This window comes from Thunnus albacares, chromosome 9 (genome assembly GCF_914725855.1).
Source record: "Thunnus albacares chromosome 9, fThuAlb1.1, whole genome shotgun sequence".
Classification (NCBI taxonomy): domain Eukaryota; kingdom Metazoa; phylum Chordata; class Actinopteri; order Scombriformes; family Scombridae; genus Thunnus; species Thunnus albacares.
In genome coordinates this window covers 30,963,948-30,990,410 of record NC_058114.1, presented here as the reverse complement: position 1 = coordinate 30,990,410, position 26,463 = coordinate 30,963,948, and the positions used below count along the sequence as shown (strand labels likewise).

The window sequence follows — 26,463 nt, the reverse complement described above, 5'->3', positions numbered from 1 at the left end:
AACCCTACTTCACTCTTCGTCGTTACCTGACACCCCCATACACAGCAAAACTTAACCATTTTCCCTTCATTGAGAGTATATCTCTACTTCCACTCCAGCACCCTCTATCAGCTGTGCTGGTGCTACAGCGCTAGAGGCTTAAAAATGTATGTGAAGTTTGCAGACAAAGTAGCTAAATCTGTCCGTGGAAATCTTTTTTTTTTTCAGTGGATATCTTAGTTACAACGAGATTGAGCTAGCAAAGCAGTTTTGTGTTTATATGTGAGGTATTTATTCAGTTTGGGAAATGCCACGATCTCTCGCAGTCCTGACCGCATCACTGTCGTGCCACAATGATGGTAAAGCACACCCTCTCATGTAATATTGCTTAAATTGGCTGAGGCTGGTCTATATTAGGATCACGTTTGAAATCACTTACAAGGAATTTCACAAAGGTTTGTTTGGTTTTTATCACTGTTGCTAATTGTCATTTTTGTCTTTGTTTTTCCTAGAACGAAAAAAGATTACTCTGACTGTTGGGAGCCAGTTGTCCTACAAGAAAATCTACAATGTTGTGGGATACCTGAAAGGAAGAAGGAACCCAGGTTTGTTTGTTTGTTTGTTTTTTCTTCAAGCAAAAACTTTGTCTCAATGTCTTGATATTTAATTGAGCAGTGATAGAAGAAAATATCCAGCATGTCCTTCTGCTGGTTGCTCAAAACCAGCGCTCATTTTGGCACCTGATTTCGGTTTAGTTTTAGTTTTAAGATCAACTAGAACAAAAATTTAATTAGTAAAAAAAACCCTGAATTTTCTCAGACAAATTTCAAATTTTCAGTAAGATTTGGTCTGTTGAGTCTGTCACACATTTTTAAATTTTATGTGTTCTCATCATTGCTGTCAGCACATGTGATGTGTACAGTTACCATGGTTACAGGAGTTAGTTCTTGTTTATTGCAAGGTTAGCAAAAAAAGGTGCTGTTAGCTTGTTTATGCACGTCACTCTACTCTGCAGTAACGCACAAGTGCTGGCATGAAATGAACAAACAAATCCAAAGCGCTGATTCTTTTGCGGGTCTGTACTGGTACGTACTGCCTCTGCACTCTGAAGTTACTAAGACACTAATAAAAGCCCTCACTTTATCCCACCTACTCTACTCATCTTTATATGTTACCAGAAAAGCTGCCAGAGATGAAAATAAAAACAGTACAACCTTAAACCGTATTAAAAGCTAACTTGAGTGCTATGTGACAACATTTAGCTGCTTTAAGCAGTGCAGATGGTGACTGACTGTAGTAGCTGTATGTACTCACCTCACTGCTGTGCTGAGACCGTTTAGTATTAAAAACCTGTATACTAGACTCGACTCGACTGCTGATACTGATACCAGCTCTTGTACAGACTCACTGTCCTCGACACATCCCATATATACTGATCTGCTGCCCGTATGCTGTAGAATACCAAAGAGACTGCTATTTTATCCAGGTCATTTCTTATTTTGTCATGATACAACATACATATGAGTTGTTATATTTTAATTAAGTTACTGTCTGTCTGTGATATACTGGCTACGGCAAGGAGCAAGTTAGCTTAGCTTAACACAAGTCATAGAAACAGAGGGAAACAGCTAGCCTGGCTCTGGGAGCAGTTATCAGGCAACTTTAGGCAGAGACTCCAGAAAGTTATTGCTCTCAGCCGAGAGACAGCACAACCCCCCCCCCCCCCCATGAAACCGCATTTTTACACTTCAGTTTTTGTACAAATTAAACAAATAAGATATACCTTGCTAATTAGTGAGCTTTAAAGCTGCTCGTAGGGTGATTTTGTTGCCTTCAGCTACATCCAATTCTAAAGAAGGCCTGTCCTAGTTTTGAGTTAGGTTTAGAATTTGCTTTAACACAGTAATTAATTTTCCACATTTCTGTTTTCTCAGTATCTCAATATAGTTTCTTTTCATTCAACAGGACCCAGATGTGTATAAATTGAAAAAATCTATTCTTTCACTGGAACAGGAACAAATTACAGGAACTATTTGTACCACTTCATTCAATACATCAAATATAATGAAATACAAAACAAATTCTGAGCCACATTAATGTGCTGATGACTTCAGCCAGGACTGCTCAGTTTGCCTTATAAGAAAAACCTAGTTGGACAGTTTGGTATGTGCATGTTTGTGTCTTCAAGCTTTATGTGTGTGTGTTGGCATGTGCTTGTGTGTGCATGCATGTAGTGACTGAGGGGCTTGTAGTTTGATTTTAAGACAAACTTAAAACCTGTTTGTGGTGCCACCCAGGCACAGAAGAACCAACCCTACCTGAGAAATACCAATTCTAATAAATGATCAAATTATCACAAGTTGTTATGGCTGAAGGGATGGCAAAAAAGTGCATTTCTACATACCCAGAAGCCCTACATACCCAAAATTTATTTATTGATCTTATTTGTAAGGGACCTTGTACAATATTAAACATAAATGTTACCATTTGATGTATTGTATCACAGTTAGCTTAAAGCTCATTTTCATCTGCAGTCCTGTGGCATGTCACAATTCAATCATATGGAGAGTGACAGAATAGCACCAAACAAACTCACACACCACACATAATACAAAGTTAAACACACACACACACTCTCAACATGTTCATGTGCACTCCAACACTACCAGTACCTGCAACACTATTTAGATCATATGATACACAAAAAATAACACATAATATTCATTTGTAGCACTAAAAGACACAAACCACTGAAAAGACAGTCAAAGCTGGTATTACACCGTTTCCATCACTACAGAGAACATGACATTGACTTACATTAATTTCCTAGGGACTTCTCCTAATCTTAACCATAACCACAACATGCCTAACCCTAACCTTAACCTTAACTAAACTAACCTGAACTTTAAACCGAGTCTTCACCCCAAAATTAATGATTTACGTTCAGGGGACTTGCTTTTTGTCTCCAGAAGGGAGTTGAGTCCCTACAACATGAGGAATACCTGGACTACACACACACACATACACACACACCCCTTGTCAGCAACAATATACGAATTGAAAAAAAAAGGATATTTGTTAACAAAACAAAACCAATAAAAAGAAGCACACAGTGGGTTTACCAGAGATTTTTCATTGAACACAGCCGCTGCTGCTGCAGCTAGAGAGGAGACTGGTAGAGCAGAGTTCGAGGTCCGTACTGTGAATACAAAATGACAAGCTAAAAGAGGTCTGTAGAAATGCAGAGTTACTACAAGCAGCCCTTTCACAAATACATGTCAACTGATCTCTTGTTAATCTAAATATATCATGTATATGAATTAGTAGCGTTTAAACAATGTCAAGGATGTACATAGTGAGTTACATAAACATAAAAACATCTGAATCACCAATCAATAGAATGGGATCCTTGAAATATATTTTAAATGTGTTCATTTTCTCTTTGTCTCTGATTGTATGAATTTTTCTCGCTTTCCTCTCCCACTGTCTCCATCTCCTGTCTGTCTCCCTCCGTATGTCCCCCCCCCATCGCAGCTCTGTATCAGCTCGGGTCATCTTCATAACAACATATGAAGATGTGAAGATTATGTCCTTTTAATGTTTAAAAAGCAACCCAGACGCCTCTCCTTAGCTGATCTGCCCTCATCCTTTTTTTAATCGTCATTCTGCAGAGAAGACCCTTTATCTTGTCCTCGCCTCACCCCCACAGCTATCCTCCCCACCCACCCTCCCTCCTCCTCCACTCGTAGCAATGCGTCCACTACTGTACCTGTCCTGCCCAGTCACTGGTGGAAAATTACCTTGCTGATTTACAGTGTGATATTAGCCAGCCATAATGGGCCACTAAAGCAGATAATATGAGCCACAAATCTCTGGAAGGAGCGACGCTTTAACTGCTTGTTGGCGTTTGATCATATGTCTGATCCGTGCTCATTTATCTCCGCCCCAAACAGAATGAATATTCATGCGTGTTCATAAAGGTTTTGAGTCATACAGCCCACAATAATACAGAGGGTCATTTTGAATTAATCTGCATTGCTATATGCAAATATTGCTGAAATGACATAAATTACTTCTACTTTTTTTTTTTTTTTTTTTTTTTTACTTTATTGCTGTATGAGCAAGGGAATAACAATTAAACGTTGAAAATGCAGATGCTAGTTGCTTATATGAAGGGACAATGCAAAACAAAAAGCAGCCTTGTAGTTGGGATGGCACATGAATACTACATGTCCCATGGCAGGGTTGTTGATACTTTAATTGTCCTTTGCAAAGGAATATGATTGTAAATGTAAGATCATACATATGCTGTATAGAGCAGGTTCAGAAATGTCTGGTGGGTTGTCTTGCCAATATACTGTATATATATTTTTTTTTATTATTTTATTGATTTGTTTATTTATTCATTCATTCATTTTTCCAGTATCCTGATCAGGATTTCAGAATTGCAGAGGCAGGGTTTGACTCATTAAGAGATGCTAGCTTTACCTGGCTTCCCCTTGTTAGTCTTGATATGGTTGCCTCTATAGCAGCACAGTACAGTCTTTTACCACACAAGCTGAGAAACATTTATCACCCTTTGTAAACCAAATTTGAAAAACCTCAGTGATCTTTATGGGAGGAGGTTGCTGAGACAATATGAAATACAGCAACTGTTCTATAAAGAGAAAAAAAGTGTTTCATCGATTTATTAGCATGACAGCAGTTGCTTGAATAAGTTTGCCTCAGTGTGCTTCAAAGGAAGTCCTTGTTGGATCGTCAAACAGCATCTGAAACTCTCCCTCAACACCTTTCTGACCTCAGAAAGAAATAAAACACACAGGTGTAATCAATAACATTAATAACAAGTCCATTCCATTTAGATTAGCCAGTATCAGAAGCTTACTATTATGCATGCTGGTTCACTGGAATGACACTTACTGGAATGGAGCCATTGTTATTGTCATCAGTTCCACCTGTGCTTTTACTGCTATGACAAGTCAAAATATCCTCTATGAAAAAGGTCGGAAAGCTGCATTCAAAATTTTTGTAGTTTTCCTGAACAGACAATCCAACAAACTGCGTACTTTTACAGAGTGATTAACCAGATGTGCAGAGGTGAGAAAGAAGGCAAATACACAAATGCTTCCGTCTCTTTTTGTGTGTACAGACATTTGCAACACCATGAATGCATTCAAGGAGAGACTGTCCAAAAGTGTGTACAGTTATCCACATTTGTATCATTCATTATGTTTCACTCCTCTTTATGATGAAAGGTTTTGAATCCATTCAGAAATAGTCTAAACTCTGAGCACTGAGCACTTTATACTTTCATGTACCATTCAGGACTTTGATAAAACATCTTAAGTATCAGTCTGCTTCTGTATCATTCACCGTCCTTATATAGCAGCACACATCAGCCTCACATACTCCCACCTGTATGGTCCTCTTTTTAGCTCCGGAAGAGCTAAAGAAGCAGAGGAGGAAGGAGTGACACTGAAATTGGTAGAAGAGACATAATCTTTCCACTCAACTCAAGATCTGAAGTTGCACAAACATGAACAATTCCTGAAGAAATCCAACTGAATTCTTAACAAGGAATCAATGAAATGTGTACGTATCAAATTTGACATGAAGCTCTGAATTATAAAGAATGAAGAGATGTAAAACATTAGTTTAAAATTAGCTTGCCAACATCAGTTAGTTTCACTTACAAGACTAGATTCCCCCAGTCACTGCCAATCTAATTTTTACAGAGAAAAACACTTTTTTTCATGTGCGCCTGACTAACATCAGATTGCTTTTTTACATCCAACTTTGTGTATATTTATTAAGTTCACTAAGAGTGGTGGAAAATATAACAAATGTCGCAGACTGCTTTTAAAGGATAAAACTTCTGACTTTCCAGCACAGTCTGTGGCCCCAAGCCCATTGCATCCCACTGAGGATGTAAATCCTTAATAACCGTTGACAGAACAGAAAGTTTAGAGCCTTGTAGTAGCATAATTCAGAAAAGTAGAAAAGTCTGCCTTTTTTCCAGGGGAACCACAAAGTGCATAGCTAAGCTTCTTTAATTTGAGGTGATGGTTCACTTCCCTCGACCACAGAGTGACTAGGAGGCTGTGAGCTTTTCCAGTTCATTACAATAAACCTACACAGTGTTACAAAGATTGCAATGGTGTATTCCACTCCAGTTATGTGGTTAGTCTCACCAGACATCCGAAATATTGCAATCAGAGGATCAGCTGACCAAAGAAATCTTAATAATATAGAGCTGCAAAAAAGGAATTATTTAGGACGGTTCCTGTCATTGAGGGGTCTGGCAAAAGAAAATGTTCCAGAGGTGTGCTTCTTGTCTGGCTCTACTCAGTAAAGAAAACAATAATGCCAAATAGTCTTTAAGATTTCTCAAGATGGAGCTAAGTTAAATTTAATACGTAACTTGTCAAATTGTGGTGAAGATTCCATCGACGTGGAGTGACTTAATACTTTCGATATCATTGCACTGTTATAGCTGGAAAGAAGAACCATTAGATGGAGAGAGAAAATGGTTATTAAAAGAGCAGCAGGAACACAACCACTTTGTCATCTCCATTTTTGGTTGGGGACTATTTTAAGCTAACCTTACACCCAAAATGGTTTGGTACACCAAACCATCTGAGAAGTCGTCCTTGGAAACTGTTTGGAAAAGGGCAGGCACTTTCAAAACATACTTGGAAGGTGATTGGATGAACCATCTGTCTATCATCGTCACACCTACACTGATCAGCCTGAACCACACGTGCATAACTGGAAGCCTGACGAGATGGATTCTGGTGTGATCTCATGAATCCAGCTGCCTTGCAAGGTAATTAAGCTGCAGGTTGATGAGTTATTTACAGCACCATGATGATGGTGTATGTGGGAGTGACTCAAAATAAACAACAGTGCCATTGTGCATTGTAATGAAGGAACACGTCACCCACTGCAGCGCTGTGGCTCCCTGATGTGTTTTTAATAGATTTGGACAACATCGGAGCTCTATGACACAGAGGAATATGATTTATCAGGCTTTGGATACACACGAAATACTTAATAGATCAATTAGTTGTTGGTTTGGCTCTTTTCATGGCATTTCTTTACAATGAGGAAAAATAGTGATCTCCATACATTTGTCACCATAATAATCTAACTGTAGTTGCTGTTTTGCAATAACTTCAATTAAAAGAAATTAGATTCTATTAAAATTATTGGAATGCATTTCTTTATCATATTCCAGAAAGAACATTTAATCTGGTTTATTGACACTTATTTGCAAGAAAAAGTTCCCAAACCGTTTCTGCAGGGCCCCCCATATGTAGATAAAAATATTTTAGAGCCTCCCCTCTCAAACACCTACTACATTCACACCTGGCTACTGTTTGACATCATGTTTGCGTGTCTGGAGATTTAAATACTCAATGATGTTTCGCTGCTGTGCCTCCTGCATGAATGCGCACAGCTTCTCTCTTTCAATGGAGAGACACAGCTGCGGGGGGAATCACTGCATATAACTCTATATTTGTTATATATACATGTTCAGACCCAGCAATAGAGCAAATCAATAGGATGGGCATTTGATTTTTGTGAGGGGGCACACAATGCATTGTATATTTGTTTATCCTGTTATCAAACAAGTTGAACACAGATCAATAGGTTTGGATACTCAAAGTACACTGAAATGCTAATGATGTGTTTGGGAATGTGAGAGATAACAGGCAAATTAAGTTTTTTTTAATCTTACTGTCCTGTTTGCAATGTTTTGTATGACCAAATTACAAAAGCAAGTGGAAGTGGACGTTTTATTCAGCCAAGTAACACACAGTAACAGAAGGGAACCAATGACAAAAGGGGATCCTAGACACGTCATAGTGTTGTCACCCAACTTTCACACCCACATGAAACCCCCACAGAAGTGTGTCTTGTCTGTTGTCAGTTACTTCTTCACTGTATATCAGCCTGCAACTGGCGGAACTCTGTCCCTCTCTCTAAAACTAAAAAAACTAAATAGGCCTACTGTATTTTTTTTATTGTTACACTATTCCATTAAATGTAAAATATTATCAATGGTTGTGCATCGTTTTAAACACACTTCCCCAAAAATTCAGCCTGAAACCCCAATATTTTTGCCCCACCCCTGGATTCCAGTTAAACTTGTGGAATTTTTCTTCAGTGGGTTTGTGTTTGCATATGTTTGGGTCAGTCATTAAAGGTATAATATGTAAGAATTGGCCAAAATTTTAGTTTAAAACATTCCTAAATTAACTAAAATTATACAACACATATTTATAATTATACAATCTGATTGGTCAACTAGATATTTAGAATGTGCTCAAAGCTTTTATTTTGTTGGTAAATGGTGTCTAATCGCAATATTACACTTGAGGGTGACCGAAATGTTGCTGAAGGTGATGTTTGTTTGTCTTACAGCTATTGTGGTGGTATTCAGTTTGTTGCAATCTGCAACCTTACTGCTAGATGCCACTAAATTCTACAAACTGGTCCTTTAACCTTCAGTGTTTAATCCTCTCTGAACTATAAACATACCCATGAAAAATATATATAATTAAATTAAAATATAAAAAAATTGCACTTTCACATATGACCGATTTGAAGCACTTTACAGTAATGGTTGTTTATGTGAGTTACCCAACACTATGTTGTCAGATTCTCAGGCTAAGCTAGCAGGCTTCTCAAAGCACCTCTTTTCTCAGACATACAGTCATCAGCACTCTGTATTGGAGTGATGAGGTTTGCTCTTTTCTTCTCTCCGCCTGCAGGAAGCTGCTTTGTGCGTCCATACTCAACACTCTGTCTCTGTAGAAAAAATGTAAGGCATACAAAGAAGCCTGGAGCATTCATGTTTGTATGCCTCTCTGTGTGTGAATGTGTTTCCTTGGAGAACCATTACACACTGTATTTGAATACCATTTTGGGATACCTTCACTGAGTTATAGTATCATAAATTTTCGTTTTATAAATCTCAATTCACTATTCACTTTTATACTCTGTTCACATCTTCTCGTTGGTCTTGATACAATGGTCTCTATAAAGTAAATATTAAATCTCAAATTTCTGCTTTTCACAGCATCTGGGATGGTGATTAATTCAAAGAAAGAGGAAAAAAATGTCATCTTTAAAGACCACAAATTAACAGTATCTACAGCACATGATATTAGAAATTAATACTTCATTATTCAGATGTGTCTCTGCAGTTAAATGCAACAGTGTAAAACTGATTCAAAGATCTCAAACCAGAGAAAAAAAATCATCAGGTCACTGGGTGATACCAACTCCTTTTCAAATATTCAGATCATACAAATCACCTTACAATAGCAAAAAAATATGTACGTCATTGAAATTCCAAGGTTTCTGAGTTTAAAAGTCTTAAAGGTCTGTGTAAAGGAAAATCAGAGATTTGTTTTAAACACATTATACCTGTATACCAAAATAATTGCTGAAAAGATGTGAAAAGACTGTTAACTATGTAATACTGAACTGTGGAGTTAGAGCATTGAACTGTTTTTCACCATTTCTGTGTTGAGGATTTTTTGGGCAGGCCTGAAATGGTGGCTTGATGATGTAGAGGGGGTTACTAACCCCTCCCTGTTGTTTCTACTGTATATCTGTGATTGTGCTCCTTACTTGAAAAGTGCTATACAGATAAAATTATTATACAATGCAGGGGAAAATGCAATGAAAAACAGTATACAGTACATACAGTTGTCTTTCACTGCCACATGAAGCCATCACAGCACACAATAAAGGGAGGGGTCTTACTTTTTTCTACAATGACTATTTTTGTGTTACATTTAATACTGTATGGACTGGGACTTATTTATTTCATGAATATCCCCACACTTCTCCCCTTGCGCTTCTCGTTGACTTCATATTTTACATTCCTTTCAAATGCGGCTGGGATCCACTTAAAGGATTGGTTCACGTTTTTTCAACTCTATCTTAATTCAATACTGATGTGCCAGTATGTATGTTGAAATGGGTCTTGGTCACTGTAACAGTTCCTACTCTCCATACTGGCCCTGTAGCTATTCTCCCTAATCTAATCTATAAACTAATCTATATTACACTGTAAGAAATGGGGGCCATAATCCATAGCCCTGACGGTGTGCAAAAATGCATTCCAAAGTTCATATGAAGCTAATATGATGCTTCAGCAGCCTCAGTTAGCTAAATTGAGTCAATATATTCCAAAGTTGAAGCCAATTTCAAATTATTTCCTCTTATTTTCCTCTTTTTGTTTCTCTGGCCAACCTGCAGATTCATTCTAGTAGTCGCGTATAAATCTGTTGCCTGAACCAGCTTTTTACACACATTACAAAGTGAACCACACACTGCGGTACATACACTTACCATCTCAACAACTGTTTTCAGCTCAACTGGTGACATTTTCTCACAGCCCCTCTTCTACTGAGCCTTGCCAATGGTGTATTTAAGTCCATTTTGCCAGCTATTAGCCACAACTTCGTCCTTTAAGGATCTCTCAAAGGAAGTTTTTCACTTGTTTCTTTCACAACACACCAGATTTGGTGAGACCAACTCAGTATAACTCTGACTGCTGAAGCCTCATCTTAGCTTCAGCCGAACTTTGGAATGCATTTTTGCTGTGGATTTTGGCCCCCATTTCTTACAGTGTAGTCATATTACGAGAGAATAGCTTCAGGGTCAGTGTGGAGAGTAGGAATTGTTACAGCAATCAAGACCCATTTCCTCATACATAATGGCAGGTCAGCATCATGTTAAGACAGACTTGAAAAAACCCAAATCTATCCTTTAAATTGATTATTTATTAGGCAACTAAAGCCTAAAATGATTATGGACATTTTTTTCAATATAGAGGTGATGTCCTTGGTCATATGAGATTCTGCTGTGAAAAGGCTGCCTCCCTTCCTTTTCACTAAGTCCCTGTTTTCCTGTTTTTGTGTGTGTTGGTGCAGATGATCAGTGCTAGAGAAAACAGGTGTGTGTAATTAGCAGTGAGAACTGGGCACTGACAAGTTGGGAAAAGGAAGGGTGAGACGGTAACAGAGGAATCTTATATTAAATGCTTTGTACTACTTTTTGTGTTTTCTTTGAAAGCATTGTATTGTTCTAGTTCACCTTATGGTAACCCAAGGAGATGGTAGGTTCCATTGAGGTGAGGCTGATTGGGAATCCACATTAAAAGCGAGATGAATGATCAATCACTACAGATACCATGTACCAAGTTCAGAACATAAAAACTGCAGGTGATTGTGTGATTTCAACAGCTGTCTGTGGAGATAACGCTTCACTAAGCATGCCAGAGGAGAAAAAAAAAAAAATGCAAGGGGTCTCCAGGTGAAAAACATCTCACGCATGTGTCTCCAACCGTGTCTCAGAAGTGTGGATTGATACATCTGATAAAATGGAAGCATTTCTGTTGTGTGAGTCAGACATCAAAAATGCTTTTAAAAATGCTTTCTATGTTCTGTGCGGATTGCCCTTGAGAGGGTAAAAGACCAGTCACTGTTCTGTAGTGGTCGGGGAATAGGTGGCAGTTTGCTGTAAGTTTGTGGGTTTTATTGGTTGTTATTTGCCTATTTTATTAATATTTTTGTTATTGTTATTTTTGCATGGAATGCAAATGTAATGATAATAGTCTTGTTTGACAGTATACTGTGGCAGTGGCAGAGAAAGCCACAATAACAGTGAAATGGGTTAAATAATTAGATTAATTTATATCAATTTATATCAATTTGAGTTTATATTAATTAAATTAAATTAATATGGCTATGGGGGGTGGAGCCAAACACACAGAGCTCAAGGAGGGGAGGACACCATCACCCTCCCACACGACAGCCAGTCTCATCTATTTCAGCTGATGGATGATACAGTGCATTGTATGAAAATATTAAAATCCACTTTGTGAATTAAAAGTTAGTTGAACTTTGCTCAGATTGCTTCAAAATATTTTGAGACCAATCCAAGACAGCCACTGTACAGTAGGTTGTTTCAACACATGCAGCACTTGCTATAAATTTGTTGGATGTTAAATGGCACATGTGACATATCCACACTACGGTCGAATCTATAAGCTTTGTTATCCTCACTGCTATCACAGTAACAATCAAAAGTTTGGACACACTTTCTCATTCAAGTGGTGCATCCAAACTTCTGACTGGTACTGTACATCTAAGACTTTGTTAGTTTCATGGGCAACATTTTTTTCTTTGTCACTAAATATTACCTAAATGTTCTGACACAATGCCCTATGTCCTCTTACATCCATCTATCACAGTCGCATTGTTTGTTATGACAATTGCATTGTTTTTGCTGTAATAAAGGTGGACATAAGTGGTTAAAGAAATATGATACATATGTTACAGTGGCAATAATCAACTTAAGTCACAGAAACAAATGTACAAGAGCGTTCCATTATCTTCTCTCTTTGTTTTCAGATCGCTATGTGCTGGTTGGCAGTCAACATGACAGCGACCAGGGAGGCGGGGCTTCAGCCATTATGAATCAGCTCATCGCAGCGTTGACCGAGCAGACCAAACGAGGATGGGTGCCAGATCGTACCACTGTGTTTTGCTCATGGGGAGGCTCAGCCCTGGGGAACATCGGGTCCTATGAGTGGGGAAAGGTCAGCAAGCATGAGAGCATCTGCTTTATTAAATGTCAACTTCGGGGTCAAAGGTGAAGGCTTCTAACTGAGGCTGATGAAAAACACCATGAATGAAAGTAGACACTGGCAACACACGTTTACTTTACAGTTACACATACTATATGAATATTGGCACGGAAAGTCTTCTTCATCTTTTCAGAAATCTTTCTTAGTCTTTTCTCTACTGCTGTAGTTTATCAGCCAACTGAGAGACAAGAAATATAACTTGAAGGTGACTGTCGGTTCCATGTAACAGCTTTCATTAACACATATGAACACTGACTAAATGTAATTTGACTGAATCTTGCACTATGTAATTTTTTCTAATCGAAGTAGAAATAGCCATGATTAACAATTACCAGAAGAGAGAGGGGAGCCAATCAAAGCAGTGGGTGTTCCTCTTCCTCCGAGATAGGAATAGAAGAACAACCCACCACAGCTGCAATCAGGCTTTATTGTTTTGATTCAGTGGGTCTCAGATATGATTGACTTTTCATTATTCATAACTTACCAGTTTGACTGGCAATGCCTTCCAATAGCATTAGAAAAAAACCACATCTGGCTCATGACAAGAATGTTTGTGCAACAGTCCTACGTTCTTGTACTTCATAAAATTGTGAGGTTATATTAAAATGTAGGTTTTAATTAATGTTTTATTCAGATGAAATGACATGGCAAGCAACAACAGGAGAGGTCATTGCCAAGCAATAAAGAACAAGTACCAAGGACAATAATGTAATCCTAAGAACTGGAAAGGAGACATTTTATGGACTTAAGATAATGATGATGATGATGATGATGTGACGAGTATGATGATGTTATACAATATGATTAGGATTGAGAATGTAATGATAATAACCTGTGTGTGTGTGTGTGTGTGTGTGTGTGTGTGTGTGTGTGTGTGTGTGTGTGTGTGTGTGTGTGTGTGTGTGTGTGTGTGTGTGTGCCCTTCAGGATAACAGTGTTGTCCTACAGAGCAGTGCAGTGGCTTATGTCAGTCTGAACTCTCCAGTCAGAGGGACAGAGACTCTCAGAGCTACAGCTTCCCCAACTCTACTGCAACTTACCTCCGATATTCAGAGAGTAAGTATTACTGCTGTTTCTAGCACTACCACTGCTAGTACTACTATGGCTGCAAACATCAGCGCAACTAACTGCAGATTTACAGTGTAACTAGCAATATTACTACTGCTGCTACTACCAATAGCCTTAGATATTGAGGGTAACTAGCAATGTTATTATTATTATTATTAATGCAATGTGCCCCAAATATGGCAATGACTAGCAACAACTGCATCTTAGATAAAGACTCACTAGCAATATTATAAATGCTTCTTCTACTAGTACTACTACCACAACTATTAGCACTATGTAAGGTCAAAACACCCACTTGACCTTTATTCTAAAATTTAATATATTTAGCAGTTCATCTAAATCTCTGTGTTCAAATGAGCTCTGAAATCCACAGCATTTATCCTGTTGCAACACTCCGATCGTGTCATTTTTTGAATGTGTTAGTACTTTCTCCTGGCATCTTACTACCCAAATTACTTACCACAGACACTATTTTCATATATTGCGTTGTTCAACCACAAAAAAAGTATACTTGAGTGAACAATACAAAATCTGTGACTTCTGGTGACCTCTAGTGGTCAAATCAAGAAAAGACACTGTCATTTCCCCGCTGCATCTGACCAAGGGACACTTAATGCAGGGAGAGGCCACCTTTATCATCATGGCTACAATAATAACCACGGGATTAAGGTTAGGGGACGAACATACTTACGTTTTTTTGAAAAACAGTCCCGACTCGCATTTGGAAACAGGAAACAAACACCTGTATCCTGTGACAAAGTCCACTCTTTGCCTCCACTGCAGCAGGTCATAATTACTACGGCCACTAGATTGCATCTGGATGATGGCGTCTCTCACTCAAACGTAACTATGTGTTGTTTTTGGGTGACTGACATCACGACCTATTGTTTTTCTTGGGAGTACGGACTCTGTTTAGTACCAAAACAGCAACATCTTTATGCTTTATAATATCATACAGTATGTGATGATCTAATAGGAATGTAAGTGTAGAAACTGTAATATTAGGATGGTCACCATTTTTGTGGCCATGTATTTCAATTAGAAATGATATATAATGTAATTAGATATCAAAAATATAGAAATAATAGAAATTTTGACAGAAAGTATGACCTCATATTACTACATGTGTTAACTGCTTTTTACTATTTTTGGAGGGACAATTAGTTCATTTTCTTACCCAGATTTTCCTTGCTGTGCTGCCCCCACACTCGGAAAAACCCTTTCGACTTTATCGCCCATACTTTGGTTATTCTACCTCCTTCAATGCTCCTTATTTTTCTCCACTTCAATCTCTCCAGCTCCTTGTTCCTCCTCATGCTCTCTTTGTGTTCTATTCAGCTTTCATTTGAAAGCTCTGTATGTTAACACAGTAAGGAGCGAAATATAATCACAAGAAGTAGGAAGACTTCTACTTTAAAGTATGTCACCTACTCTGTGAAAGGGGGAGGATAACACTCCCAATATGAGCTAAATAAAACTAACTTCGCTCTCACCCATCCCACACTTCACATTCACACACAATCTGCAATGGCCATTCTACTGATTACATATAGCAGCTCTATGATTCAGCCTCCCAAACTGTCTCTTTATTCCAACCTGGGGGTGTTTTGCAGTTACATTCAACCCTCGCAGATATCTTCTTCCCAACTTTTTACCATCTCTTTAAACTTAGAAAACTTTTGCCTTTTGAAAAAAACACACCTCATTGTCACTCTCATTTCCTTCCCCCGCCTCCCCCTCTTTATTTTTGTTCTTTCTCTTCTCCCTTAAGCACTGCATCTCTCTCTCCCCACCTTGCTCCCTCTCCCTCTATCACCTCTTAATCTCCTCTTTCATCAGCAACACATCCATCTCCCCCTGCCTCTCCCCACTCTCTCATTTCCCTCATTAAAATCTCCCTTCTTTTCTGCCTTCTCTCTTTGTCTCTTCAGGTTACGGTATACAGTATTTTTATGTGTCTTTAGGTTAGTCATCCATCCTCAGGGAAGATTCATTCTCCTGCTAGGCTCATGTACAGGAGGTTATGGGTGGTCAGATAGTCCAGCGCAATGCTACCTTTCTTCCCCTCTGCTCTGCCATAAACTAACTAATTAGTAGTATTGGCCCAGTCTACCTGTGACATTCAGCTGTAATGAAGCTACACACAGCCTCTGCCAAAGCCATATAAAGAGAGAGGAGGGAAAAAAGAGATAGAGAGAAAGTAACTTCTACTATTGTTCTTCTTCTTCTTTTGTACTTTTTTTTCTTTGTTCTTTAATGAAATATCTTTCACAGAAAAAGGAAGAAAAAAAACTCAATGTGTGCACATACTTGAAACCCTGCTTCTGCTCTGCTTTATCTATTAAATTCATTCATTCTATAAGGCCTCATGGTAAGCTTTTTCATGCCTGTAGAAGCAGGAGCAACACAGTCTTCTCTTAGAAATCAGGATTATATAAACCTTATGCTCAGACGTCATTCTTACCAGTTGTAAATACCCAAGAGACATTACTGCTGCTGTAAATACTGCTGTAGGAAAGAGGGATTTACAGGAGCTTGTATACAGTGTGCTTCAATCTGATTGGCTTTCTCTTCATTGCCAGAGGACAATTTCTCACTCAACTCGACACTTTTTCAATTGAAGTCTTGCTACCTAACGCATAATTGCATCCATATTGCTCCATATGCCCATTTCCATTGACAGTGCCTCAACCCCACTTGTAAATTTCATAGTGTTCTGTCAGGAATGACTGGCTTTGCTCCTGAAAGCTGAATTTGGGGATAAAACAATGCAGTCAGAACAAGGGGATTATAAGGGTTGGTGTCCTGTCCCAGGATGACAAAGGTTTTTTTGTTGTTTTTTTTTTCTGGCTGTTTATACTAAAATCAGTGACCAGCAAGGGCAGTTTTTTGCATCTTCTATTGTGACTACTTTGTTGTTTGAAACCTGAGAAGAAGCAAATGACGTTAGAACAATGCATTATGGAGCTGAAAAATCAAGTCAAGTCAATTTTATTTATATAGCACCAAATCACAACAGAAATGATCTCAGGGCACTTTTGGAGCTTAGTGCATCATGGGATGTCTATGCCTCTAGCAGGCTCTGCCTCCCATTCTACTTTTGGAGACTCTAGAAACCACAAGTAAACCTGCATTCTGGGAGCGCAGTGTTCTAGTGGGGTAATAGGGTACTATAAGCTCTTTAAGATATGATGGTGCCTGATCATTAAGGGCTTTGTAGGTGAGGAGAAGGATTTTAAATTATGTTCTGGGTTTCACTGGGAGCCAGTGCAGTGAAGCCAAAATGGGAGAAATATGATCTCTTTTTCTGGTTTTTGTCAGTTCACGTGCAGCTGTATTTTGGACCAGCTGGAGAGTCTTTAGAGACCAGCGTGATAATAAGAAATTGCAATAATGAAGCCTAGAAGTAACAAATGTATGGGCTAGTTTTTCTGCATCTTTCTGAGACAAGATGTGCCTGATTTCTGCAGTGTAGGTGAAAAAAGGCAGTCCTTGAAACTTGTTTTATGTGGGAGTTAAAGGACATATCATGATCAAAGATGACTGCCAGATTCCTTACGGTGGTGTTGGAGGCCAGGGCAATGCTATCTAGAGTAGTTATATCATTAGATGATGTGTTTCTAAGGTGTTTAGGGCCAAACACAATAACTTCACGTCTTTGTAGGAGACTATAGTAGCAAGCTGAAACGTTTCTGTGTAGCGACTTTATGATTGTGTACAGAATCTCTATGGTCTGAGTGAATGTCTCAATACTGCTCTGTACTAACCTTAGAATCCTGCTAGAATCCCTCCTCCGTATTTACTTGTTATTTACCCTCTCGTCTCGTCTTGTTGTACCTAATTGTCCATTCGGTGGCAGCTGTATCTCTGGCACGCTCTATCGCTCTATTCATCATCTCAAGAGTCTTTGAGCTGCCCCAGGTACGCTCCCCACCTCCCAATATTTAGAAACAGGTCTAAGCATGTCATTAATCATGTTTGCGCAGCGGCCGTAATACTTCCTACTTATCTTACTTTGCTGGGACCTGTCTTCCAAATCGAGATGCTGCTGCACTGATAGTTTTGGAATGGGTGCTTGGGAACCAATTACAATACAACTAGATATTTTTTTTTACAGGGTTTCTGCAATGGTGGGGAGGCAGACGGACAGAAATAAGGCAAGAAGAAAAGAATCAAAGGAGGAAAGAGAGAAACAGTGGGGGCTTTAGTGGCTTGAAGAATACAAAACAAATGGAGACAGCCTTGTGCTTTAATTGGGTATTGTTACAGAGATGTGTGTGTCTAGTTTCCAGTTGGAGTGTGGGTGGCTAGTAGCAGGTACCTCCATTTGAAAACAAACGGTCACCAGTGGACAGCACATTGTTAGGCTGAAAAAAGACCAGAGTGGCAAATCCTTCATCTGCCCTCCCTCCGAGAAATGGTCATGGACCTGCGTAGAGGTGTGTTTGTGTCCATGTTTCTTTGTTTGTGTGTGTGTGTGTGCATGTATCTGTTTGTGTGTGCACTCTATGAGATTAGTCGGCTACTGCGGTATGATTTAAGCCCCTCTCAGCTCTGTGTAGGGAGGTAAGTTGTTTAAAGCATAGGTGTAGATGAGGCTATGGAAGTAGGGACATGTCCCTACCAATAATTATAACAATCTTGCCATTTTAAACATTGAAACTGAAATGTTAATATCTTAAAATGAATTTTAAAAAATCCACGCAATACAAATCCTGTTTTGGGCAAGTTATATAAGCCGATGCATATATGTATTTATATGCACATTTGAGCAAGTGTGCACACACACAAACGTGCATACTGGTCAACAAACGAATGTCCCTACCAGTGTTAAAAACAAACCTACGGCCTTAGTTTACAGTACATGCCTTTAATTATTCTGACATGATTCAGTACTGCATATTATGTTGTTCATAATGGAGCTCACAAAATTAATTATACGTTTGATGAAACCTTATTATTTCTGTGGCTATTTGCTATTTTAGGGAGAGATGTGTTTGTATTACACAGCACAGAAATTGTAATTGATTTTAATGTAAATACCCAGCCATCTTACTCAACCATGTCCTCTAGAAATTACAATTATATACCACTAAATGGTTTTGCCACACATTTTATGGAGGAAATCCTGTTAGGATCAAATTTACTGGTAACATTTTTTTCTATGCACACAAGTTGTGCAGTGGAATTTGAATGTCAGAGGTAGATGGTTGGTGTAGAGAGTGCGGGACTTTGATTGCAGACACTGGGGTTCCTACATGTGGTTAGATACAGGCTACTAAATCACTCTGGCTAACGTTTAGGAAAAGTTGTGCTCCAAGTGTCTCTAATGGAATTGTTTTTGCAAATTATTAGTATATATAAATATATTTTCTAGGAGACACAGCTGTGTTATCAGTCAGGTTTTGATACATCCATTTCAGAGATTTCTGGAGGAGAGCGGCATTTCATTTGTGGCGCTTAGAACATTAAAAAATCACAATTTTTCTCACAGTGTACAGTTATTTCGTATAATAAACACACGTGCATGTCACTTTGCATGTCATGTTTTTCTATAAAGTTGGCTGTTATCTTAAAAGTAAAGTACTTTCAGTAACTTTGCAATATAATAAGTTAAGTTACTCTTACTCTCACATCAAGAAACAAAAGACATGAGACCAAACAGCTTCTTTCCCCCAAATTGGTGTTCATGCCCGGCTTCCATTATTTACATCCTGCATTTGTTTTTTTCACCAATCAAGTTGTTTAATACTGTTACTTATGACATGGTCACATAATATTTACATATTTACAATACAAGCTGATGAGCTTTGAATGTACAAGGATGTACTAGATTGTGGGACAGTTAGAGCTGCAAGTGATAAGACTGTCTGAAAAAATTGTGTCATTTCTAACATAGAAACCTGTGATATAGAAGAGACTCTGTTGATCTGTTGGAACATAATCAGCTGTGAAATATGGAATTTGAGGGAGGTGACCCCCGGCTGGGAAAAAGCCTTTTTACTTCAATGGACAAATATCAACCATAACCACTAATAATGACTGAATGGCCCCGTTTCTGCTTTCTGTTGAGTCATGTGGTCATCAGCAAACTTTACATGATGTCATGACTTTGTGAGCCAATCTCATCTTCTGCATATACAGTTAAATAGGGTAACACATTCTAATCTCATTCAGTATACCAACACGTTCACAGTGGACTAATTAGTTAAAGAGATTTCTTGGACACCTTAACAGAATAATGAACACATATTTGTAGATACTGGTGATGACAAAAATATTGATGAGCTATGGAACATTCCCACCGGCCACACCGGTGCTCTTGATTATTTCACCATGAATCAAGAGCTGAATTTGTTACCTATTATATAAGTCATCTCTCTTGTAGATACACACAATAGTGCATCCCCGTAGTGACAAATATGATCCATGGTATGCATTCTGAAGAACATATTTATACCATAGTGCTTCCTCACATCACCTACATCTTGATTCTTCCGTAAATGCCTGTTTTTTGTTCTCTGTCTGATTTTATCTTCATTGCGTTTCACTCTGTCTCTCCCTCTTTGTCTCCCACACCTACCTGTCTCCACCACATTGACATGAATGGAGTCCGGCAGGTTGATAGTATTTTGAGTCTTTTTCAGAAATAAATGGGCATATTTGTAATCCTTTCAAGTGAGTCAAGGCTGATTAGAGCAGCAGTGCAATCTTTTTTTTTTCTTTTTTATTCTTTCAAAGTCTGGTTCAGACTGAGGAACATGCCATTTTGGGGCATCTGTGTGTGTTTACCATGCAATTGTATAATATTTTGGAACAATGTCATGTATTTTTGAGTATTTATTGTACTATAAAAGCATGAATACATGTATCACAAACCAATTCCTCTGTCCTCTTCACAGAGAAAATTTAGGCTGCAGCTATCCTGTTGTCTCTTATGTCTCCCTTTTCAGGAACTGCCAGACTTCAGTCCAATTGTCTTTTCATTTTATTTCTATTCAGTAACAGCTGGCAGGAGTAGATCTATAATAGGTCTGAGACCAGTAGGCTGGGGAGGATCGATAGAAAGATCCGCCAAAGATTAGTAGTTTGTCTTGCTACTCTTGCTTTATCCATGCAGTGTGAACAGTGGAGTGTCCCTCTTGTTTATGGCACCAGAGCTTTCAAGTTGTTTTCATTAGTCAAAATCCACATCCCACATTCAGTCCAAACTTTTAGACACAAAACTCCTCTCTCCAATAAACTGGATTATTTGTACATTGAAAACACTATGGAAATGCCCCTTTCTCCATGCGACTCAGAAAACATTCAGAATTCTACATATTCATTGCCACTGGCTAAATATAGGAACAAAGGTAACTTGGTAATTACCATCACTTACCCGTAAGAGCATGTACTAGTCTGGGCTGAATACTCAAACCTCTCTTACCTCAAACTGTTAAATCTCACATAAAGGCTATTCATTTAGAACAATAACCGTACATAACTTAAATCATCCACAAAATGCATTTCAAATGCCATAAATCTTTACATGTCTCCAATACATTGTATTTCAAACACAATTTGTATTCCCTGTGACAAATTGTCCTCTTGTACTCGCTCTCAAAGTATGCAAGGACCGGAAAAATAACGGCTGATATTTTAATTGAATTATGACACCATGACAGGCTTTCAAACCTGCAGGAGGGGATGACAATAGGGCAGCTTCAGAACTGCACTGTAAATGGTAAATATGAACATCAGCCACATTAGGGAATATGCAAGGAAGTCTAATTTATTTGTCTAATTTATATTTTTTCTCACATAAAACCAGTGGAAAAGAAACTCACAGTAAATCACCAGAATGAGTCACTGACTTTATGGCCGCGCAGCCATCCAAGATGGTTTGACAGCACCCTTGGCATAATGTTTGAAATAGTACGCTGTCGGCAATATGTTTGAATTGCCACAGTTCGTGTATTGTCAGGAAACACATTGTGTGACTGCAGCAGGCTCCATGAATCTGCATAATCATGAGGAGAAGCTGCTCGGCCTCAGAAGGTATTTATGCGACTGTCAGCGTGGCCCTTCCATCACTGTTTCATATCATGGCGACACAACATAAGTAGGGGAATGCATACGAAAATGTGTGTTAGGTGAAGAATGAGTACTGTCATTACTTGTGGCTGTGACATTCGTCAGGTGCCATGGTGTGATGCATTTGTCCAACAGCAGTTTGTAGCCTGCCTGGCCTGATGAGGCCATGTACTGTAAGTATTGCTGTTTGTAACAGGCGGAAAGCAGGTGCACTCTCGTAGCTGGAGCTTTCTTGAGATTTGTTTCTACTTAATAGATGGCCCCTAAATGAATTAAAGACATAACAGCCTAATCTGTATATAACCTATGGCTTTGGAATATACATAATTGCTCTTGGCCAGGTTTAATCAATGCCTATTCCCTAAGTGCACTGTTTCTCTGTGGGCAATCTTCTGCAAGGTTGGCTTTTAACCCACTCAACAATCATTTGATCAATTGCTGGTAGAGAAAAGTATAGAGAATGTGTTGTTTTTTTTATACTGTGAGTGGGAAAAGGCATGCTCCGGCACACATATACTATATGCATATAAATATACAATATACTATGCATTACCCACTTACCTTCAAGGATGCTTTATATGTTATGTATGTTCTCATCTATTTCACCCTCTCCTTACATTGAAAAAAACAATAGAAGAAAAAACGCCTTCCCTTTCTGTCAAATTATTGGTTGTTACAGTGACGTAACTGGGATTTACATGAAATTGTACTTCTGTATTTTCTGTGGCTACACTCAAAAATATCAAAGATTATACAAAGTAGTAGTATCAACAGAAAGTAAGTAAGATTCCATTTGCATTGTATTACATTGTGCAGGTATTTACATTTTTCATCTTCCATTATCTCTATACTAACTATAAGTATTAATGGAAGATTATAATTCAAACAGTACAGCAATAAAAACAGCACCAAACATAATTACTTTTGTTGGATATTTTCTTTATTGAATCTCTCTGTAACAAAGTTCTGTATGGTCTGAGCTAATCAAAAAATACTTAGGTTAATCAGCATATTAGAATTTATGATGAAAGTCCAGCAGGAAATTGAGCTAAATAAGATTCCAGCTAACCAAACCCAAGTTATTTTACTGTTGTCTTCTACCTACCACCACTGGATTGAGTGGGCTGGGACTGCCTACAGTGTTGCTGCTGTCACTTACAGTGCTAAATACATTATGTAGTTATTTTGAAGCACTTGGATGCTTCAGTTTTGGGGGATTTTAACTTCTTTTCCCTGAGCTTTTCAGCCCCACTTCTATGTTTTCTAAGCTTACGTAAAGATACTTTGACAGAAATGGTAACTGAGTGGGCAGCGGAGGTAGACAGCTCAGCACGCTTGTGTTCCATAATACTTTGGTCACTTTATTTGGTGGAGACTAACCTCCTTAAAATCACACAAACCCCTTTATTCATGTTTTGCTCATCTTTCCACTTTCACTCTATTTTTTTTTAACCAGTTGACATGTGATCACACAGATATGATGATTAAATAATGTGCAGCAATGTGTACAACACTGTTAAAAAAAATAACCACAGAAGTCGCTGTGCCTTTGTGCATATCAAATTTTGTGTTTATATAGCCCAATATCACAACTCACAAACTTGCCTCAAGGGCCCCTTAAGGGACCCTCAAGGGGCGTTGACAAGCCAGGTCACAGTGCGCTGACTGTGAGTCCTTTATGTCTGACTCGCTGCATCTGCTACTGAGGTATAGACAGATTGGCTTGGCCGAACACTGGCCTTAATCTGGCTTACCTGGTTGCCATGTTCATGCCCGAAGTGTTTCATTCTGGAAGCCAACACTAGCCTACAACTTGTCTTAATTTAACTAACTTTCATATGAAATAATATCAAGTCCAACATTATATAGTACATTATATAATACATATTACTATATATTACATTGTTTTATTTAAATTAAAAATAATTTCTAGATTGTCTCTACTGTATTTGGCAGAACTGATACATCAGTTTAGATGATCTTGGTGTAATCACAGCAGGAAAAAATGATTAATTGCTTGTCAAAGTTAACAAACATCACACTTATACACAGAATTGACTTGCCATGCAAACAATGACATACACATGGAATCCATTGGTCGTACACTATTTGGGCATTTTCAGCAGACCTTTCCTCTTCAATCACACTGTCTCGGCACTTTGGTTGTCTTATCTTAACTTTATATGACTGTATGAGTTCTGTTACATATATTACTTATTTCCACAACATTGAACCTGGTGTTCTCCTTTAAGGTTGAGTAAAAAATATAAGGGAAGGGAAAAAGACTATTTATAGACTATTGAATCCACTGTGTTAGTCTTGTCTCTCACGGTCTCCCTCCCTCTGAGTCTTTGTCTCTTTAATATCCCAGTCACTCATTCCTGAATGGCTGGGACATGCTTTTCAGTTCAACAGCTGCAAATGGCTTTTCCAAAGACCACGGCCCGGAACGGAATTATGATGATCATCACACATAATGCAAAGTTGTTTTTGTCATTTGGTACTTTTGTCGTTTCTGTGCATTGCATTCTGATTACAGTACACTGCCACTGTCTGCCAACCTCCACTTATTTGATGTGCCATAATGTGGATGTACACTTAGTGTATAAAATGTGAGGGCCGCATGCTCTTTCGGGAAAATGGGAGGAATGATTTAATTTCACTCTAGGCATGAAAGGAAAATGTTAACAAATGTGAGGGGATGGTGTAAGGAAAGGTTTTAAAACCTCAAGGATAATAAAACATGGGCTCATCCATGTATTGTTGTTTTGGCCAGTGGGTGTGCATGGCTTTGTTTCTATATTGTGCTTTATTCAGTTTTTTTAATATATGAAAGGGATCATCCTAAATCTAACCTTAACTCTAACATACCCTTATCAAGCAACAAAAGACTCAATATACGCACTGAAGAAGATTATCCAATTTCAAGCTTTTACGTCCAAGTGAAGCAAACCACTCTGTGTAGCACAGGATTTTGTAGATTGAGCGGTATTGAGTGGTAAGCTGAGATCTCAAAATGATTTCACTCTCTTCTTATCATAGCAGACAAAGAAATTAAATATTGATTCCCGGTGTGACACCACAGGCTGAAATTACCCATTCTCTCTGCTCTCTCTCACTCTTCCCCTCCCCTCACTTACTTATTCTCTATGTCCTCCCAATGCATCCTTTTTTTCCCTTACACCTCTCTTTTTTAATATTCCCTCTGTAAAGGAGTCTCATTTTGACTGTCTCCCCCCACCACACACACTTTCTTTTTAAACTACTGTGTCTGGTTGTAAGAGAGGTAAAGGAAAGAGGAAGTACATGACCTGACTTCAAATCTTCTCTCCAACTGATGGAATGATAATCTATCTCTATATATCCGTATAATCCTACTTTGTGGCTTAAGTTTAGCAAGTTTTCTCTTTTTCCCAATTTCCTTTATTGTTGGAATTCAAAGACTACACAGACCTGTAAAATGTTGAGTAAATGCCATAACCTGCAGGTCAAAGAGGCATCCATTAATTTTCTGTGACTTATCCAGGTTTGATCCACAGTGGCAAGACTAAGCAAAGTAGCCCAAATGCTCTTCTCCCCAGCCACATCTACCAGCTGTTTCTGAGGGATCTCTAGACATTTTTGGGCCAGATGGGATATACATCAAGGATGTGCGTGCACATACCCACAATGTCATGACAATTCTTAAAGTTGTGTTACTTTAATACAGTACTACAGCAAACACTCATTTAGCAGATACTTTGTCAGAAATAATACAGAACCAGTGTTTTAGTTGTCTAACCTTAATCAGCCTTGAGCAGATATTATAGACAGTAACAATATCTTGTCTGGCAAACTACATAAAATCAGCTCTTGCAGGTACTGAGAAATGAACTGTTTCCCAGACCACCAACGAGCAGCATGGATTAAAAACAAAAGCTCAAAAGCTCCTACAAAAGCTCCTCTCACAGTAATGCTAGCAAGCATGAAATTACTGCTGCTTGCCATCAAAATATACCCGACACTAGATATATATATGATCGCCAGATATCTAATTATATACTCTGAGATGAAAGGAAGGTTTCCTTATTTGGATCCTAACATTATCTTTGAGGTTCGTGCAGTTTATGGCACATAAACAACTCCTCATGTTGACCTCACCATAAAATCTCTGTCATTCTGGTTTGTTATGGAGCCCTTGTGTGTAAGATGTCACTCTTTGTAATCCCTCCACCATGTTCTGCGGTCTCATCTCCACATTGGACGTGCTCAGAATACTACCACAGTGAGGCGTCTTTGAGGCATCCAAACTAGGTAGCTGAACCACATCAGCTGGCTCCTTTTAAGATGGAGGAGGGGTGGTTTCTACTCCAAGCTACTCTTGGATGTTTCTCACCTTGTCCCTAAAGATGAGGCCTGTCACTCTGAGAGAGAGAAACTCTTTTTGGCTGCTTGCATCCACAATCTCAGTCTTTCTGTTATTACCCAGAGCTAATGATAGTAGGACAAAAGGTTGGAACATAGATCATCCACCAAAATTGAGAGCTTCACCTCCATGCTCATCTCCTTCTTTGCCACATCCGTCCAATAGTGAATACATTACTGAATGTACCATTTAGAGTCCACATGTACAGGGAGAAGCCTGTACATCGATCACAAATGTATGTCGTTGAATGACCTCATCTATAGTG

General features: G+C 38.6%; 1 protein-coding gene across 6 annotated transcripts in view; it reads left to right on the top strand.

Moving 5' to 3' along the window:
• LOC122989583 (inactive N-acetylated-alpha-linked acidic dipeptidase-like protein 2) overlaps nucleotides 1-26,463 on the top strand; it is a 583,517-nt gene that overhangs the window by 380,452 nt on the left and 176,602 nt on the right. For all 6 annotated transcript variants that reach the window (XM_044362562.1, XM_044362561.1, XM_044362560.1 and 3 more), the window contains 3 exons: nucleotides 492-584; nucleotides 12,414-12,601; nucleotides 13,577-13,705. In XM_044362562.1, coding sequence (XP_044218497.1) covers nucleotides 492-584; nucleotides 12,414-12,601; nucleotides 13,577-13,705 — 410 coding nt within the window. The remainder of the gene's footprint in view (nucleotides 1-491; nucleotides 585-12,413; nucleotides 12,602-13,576; nucleotides 13,706-26,463) is intronic.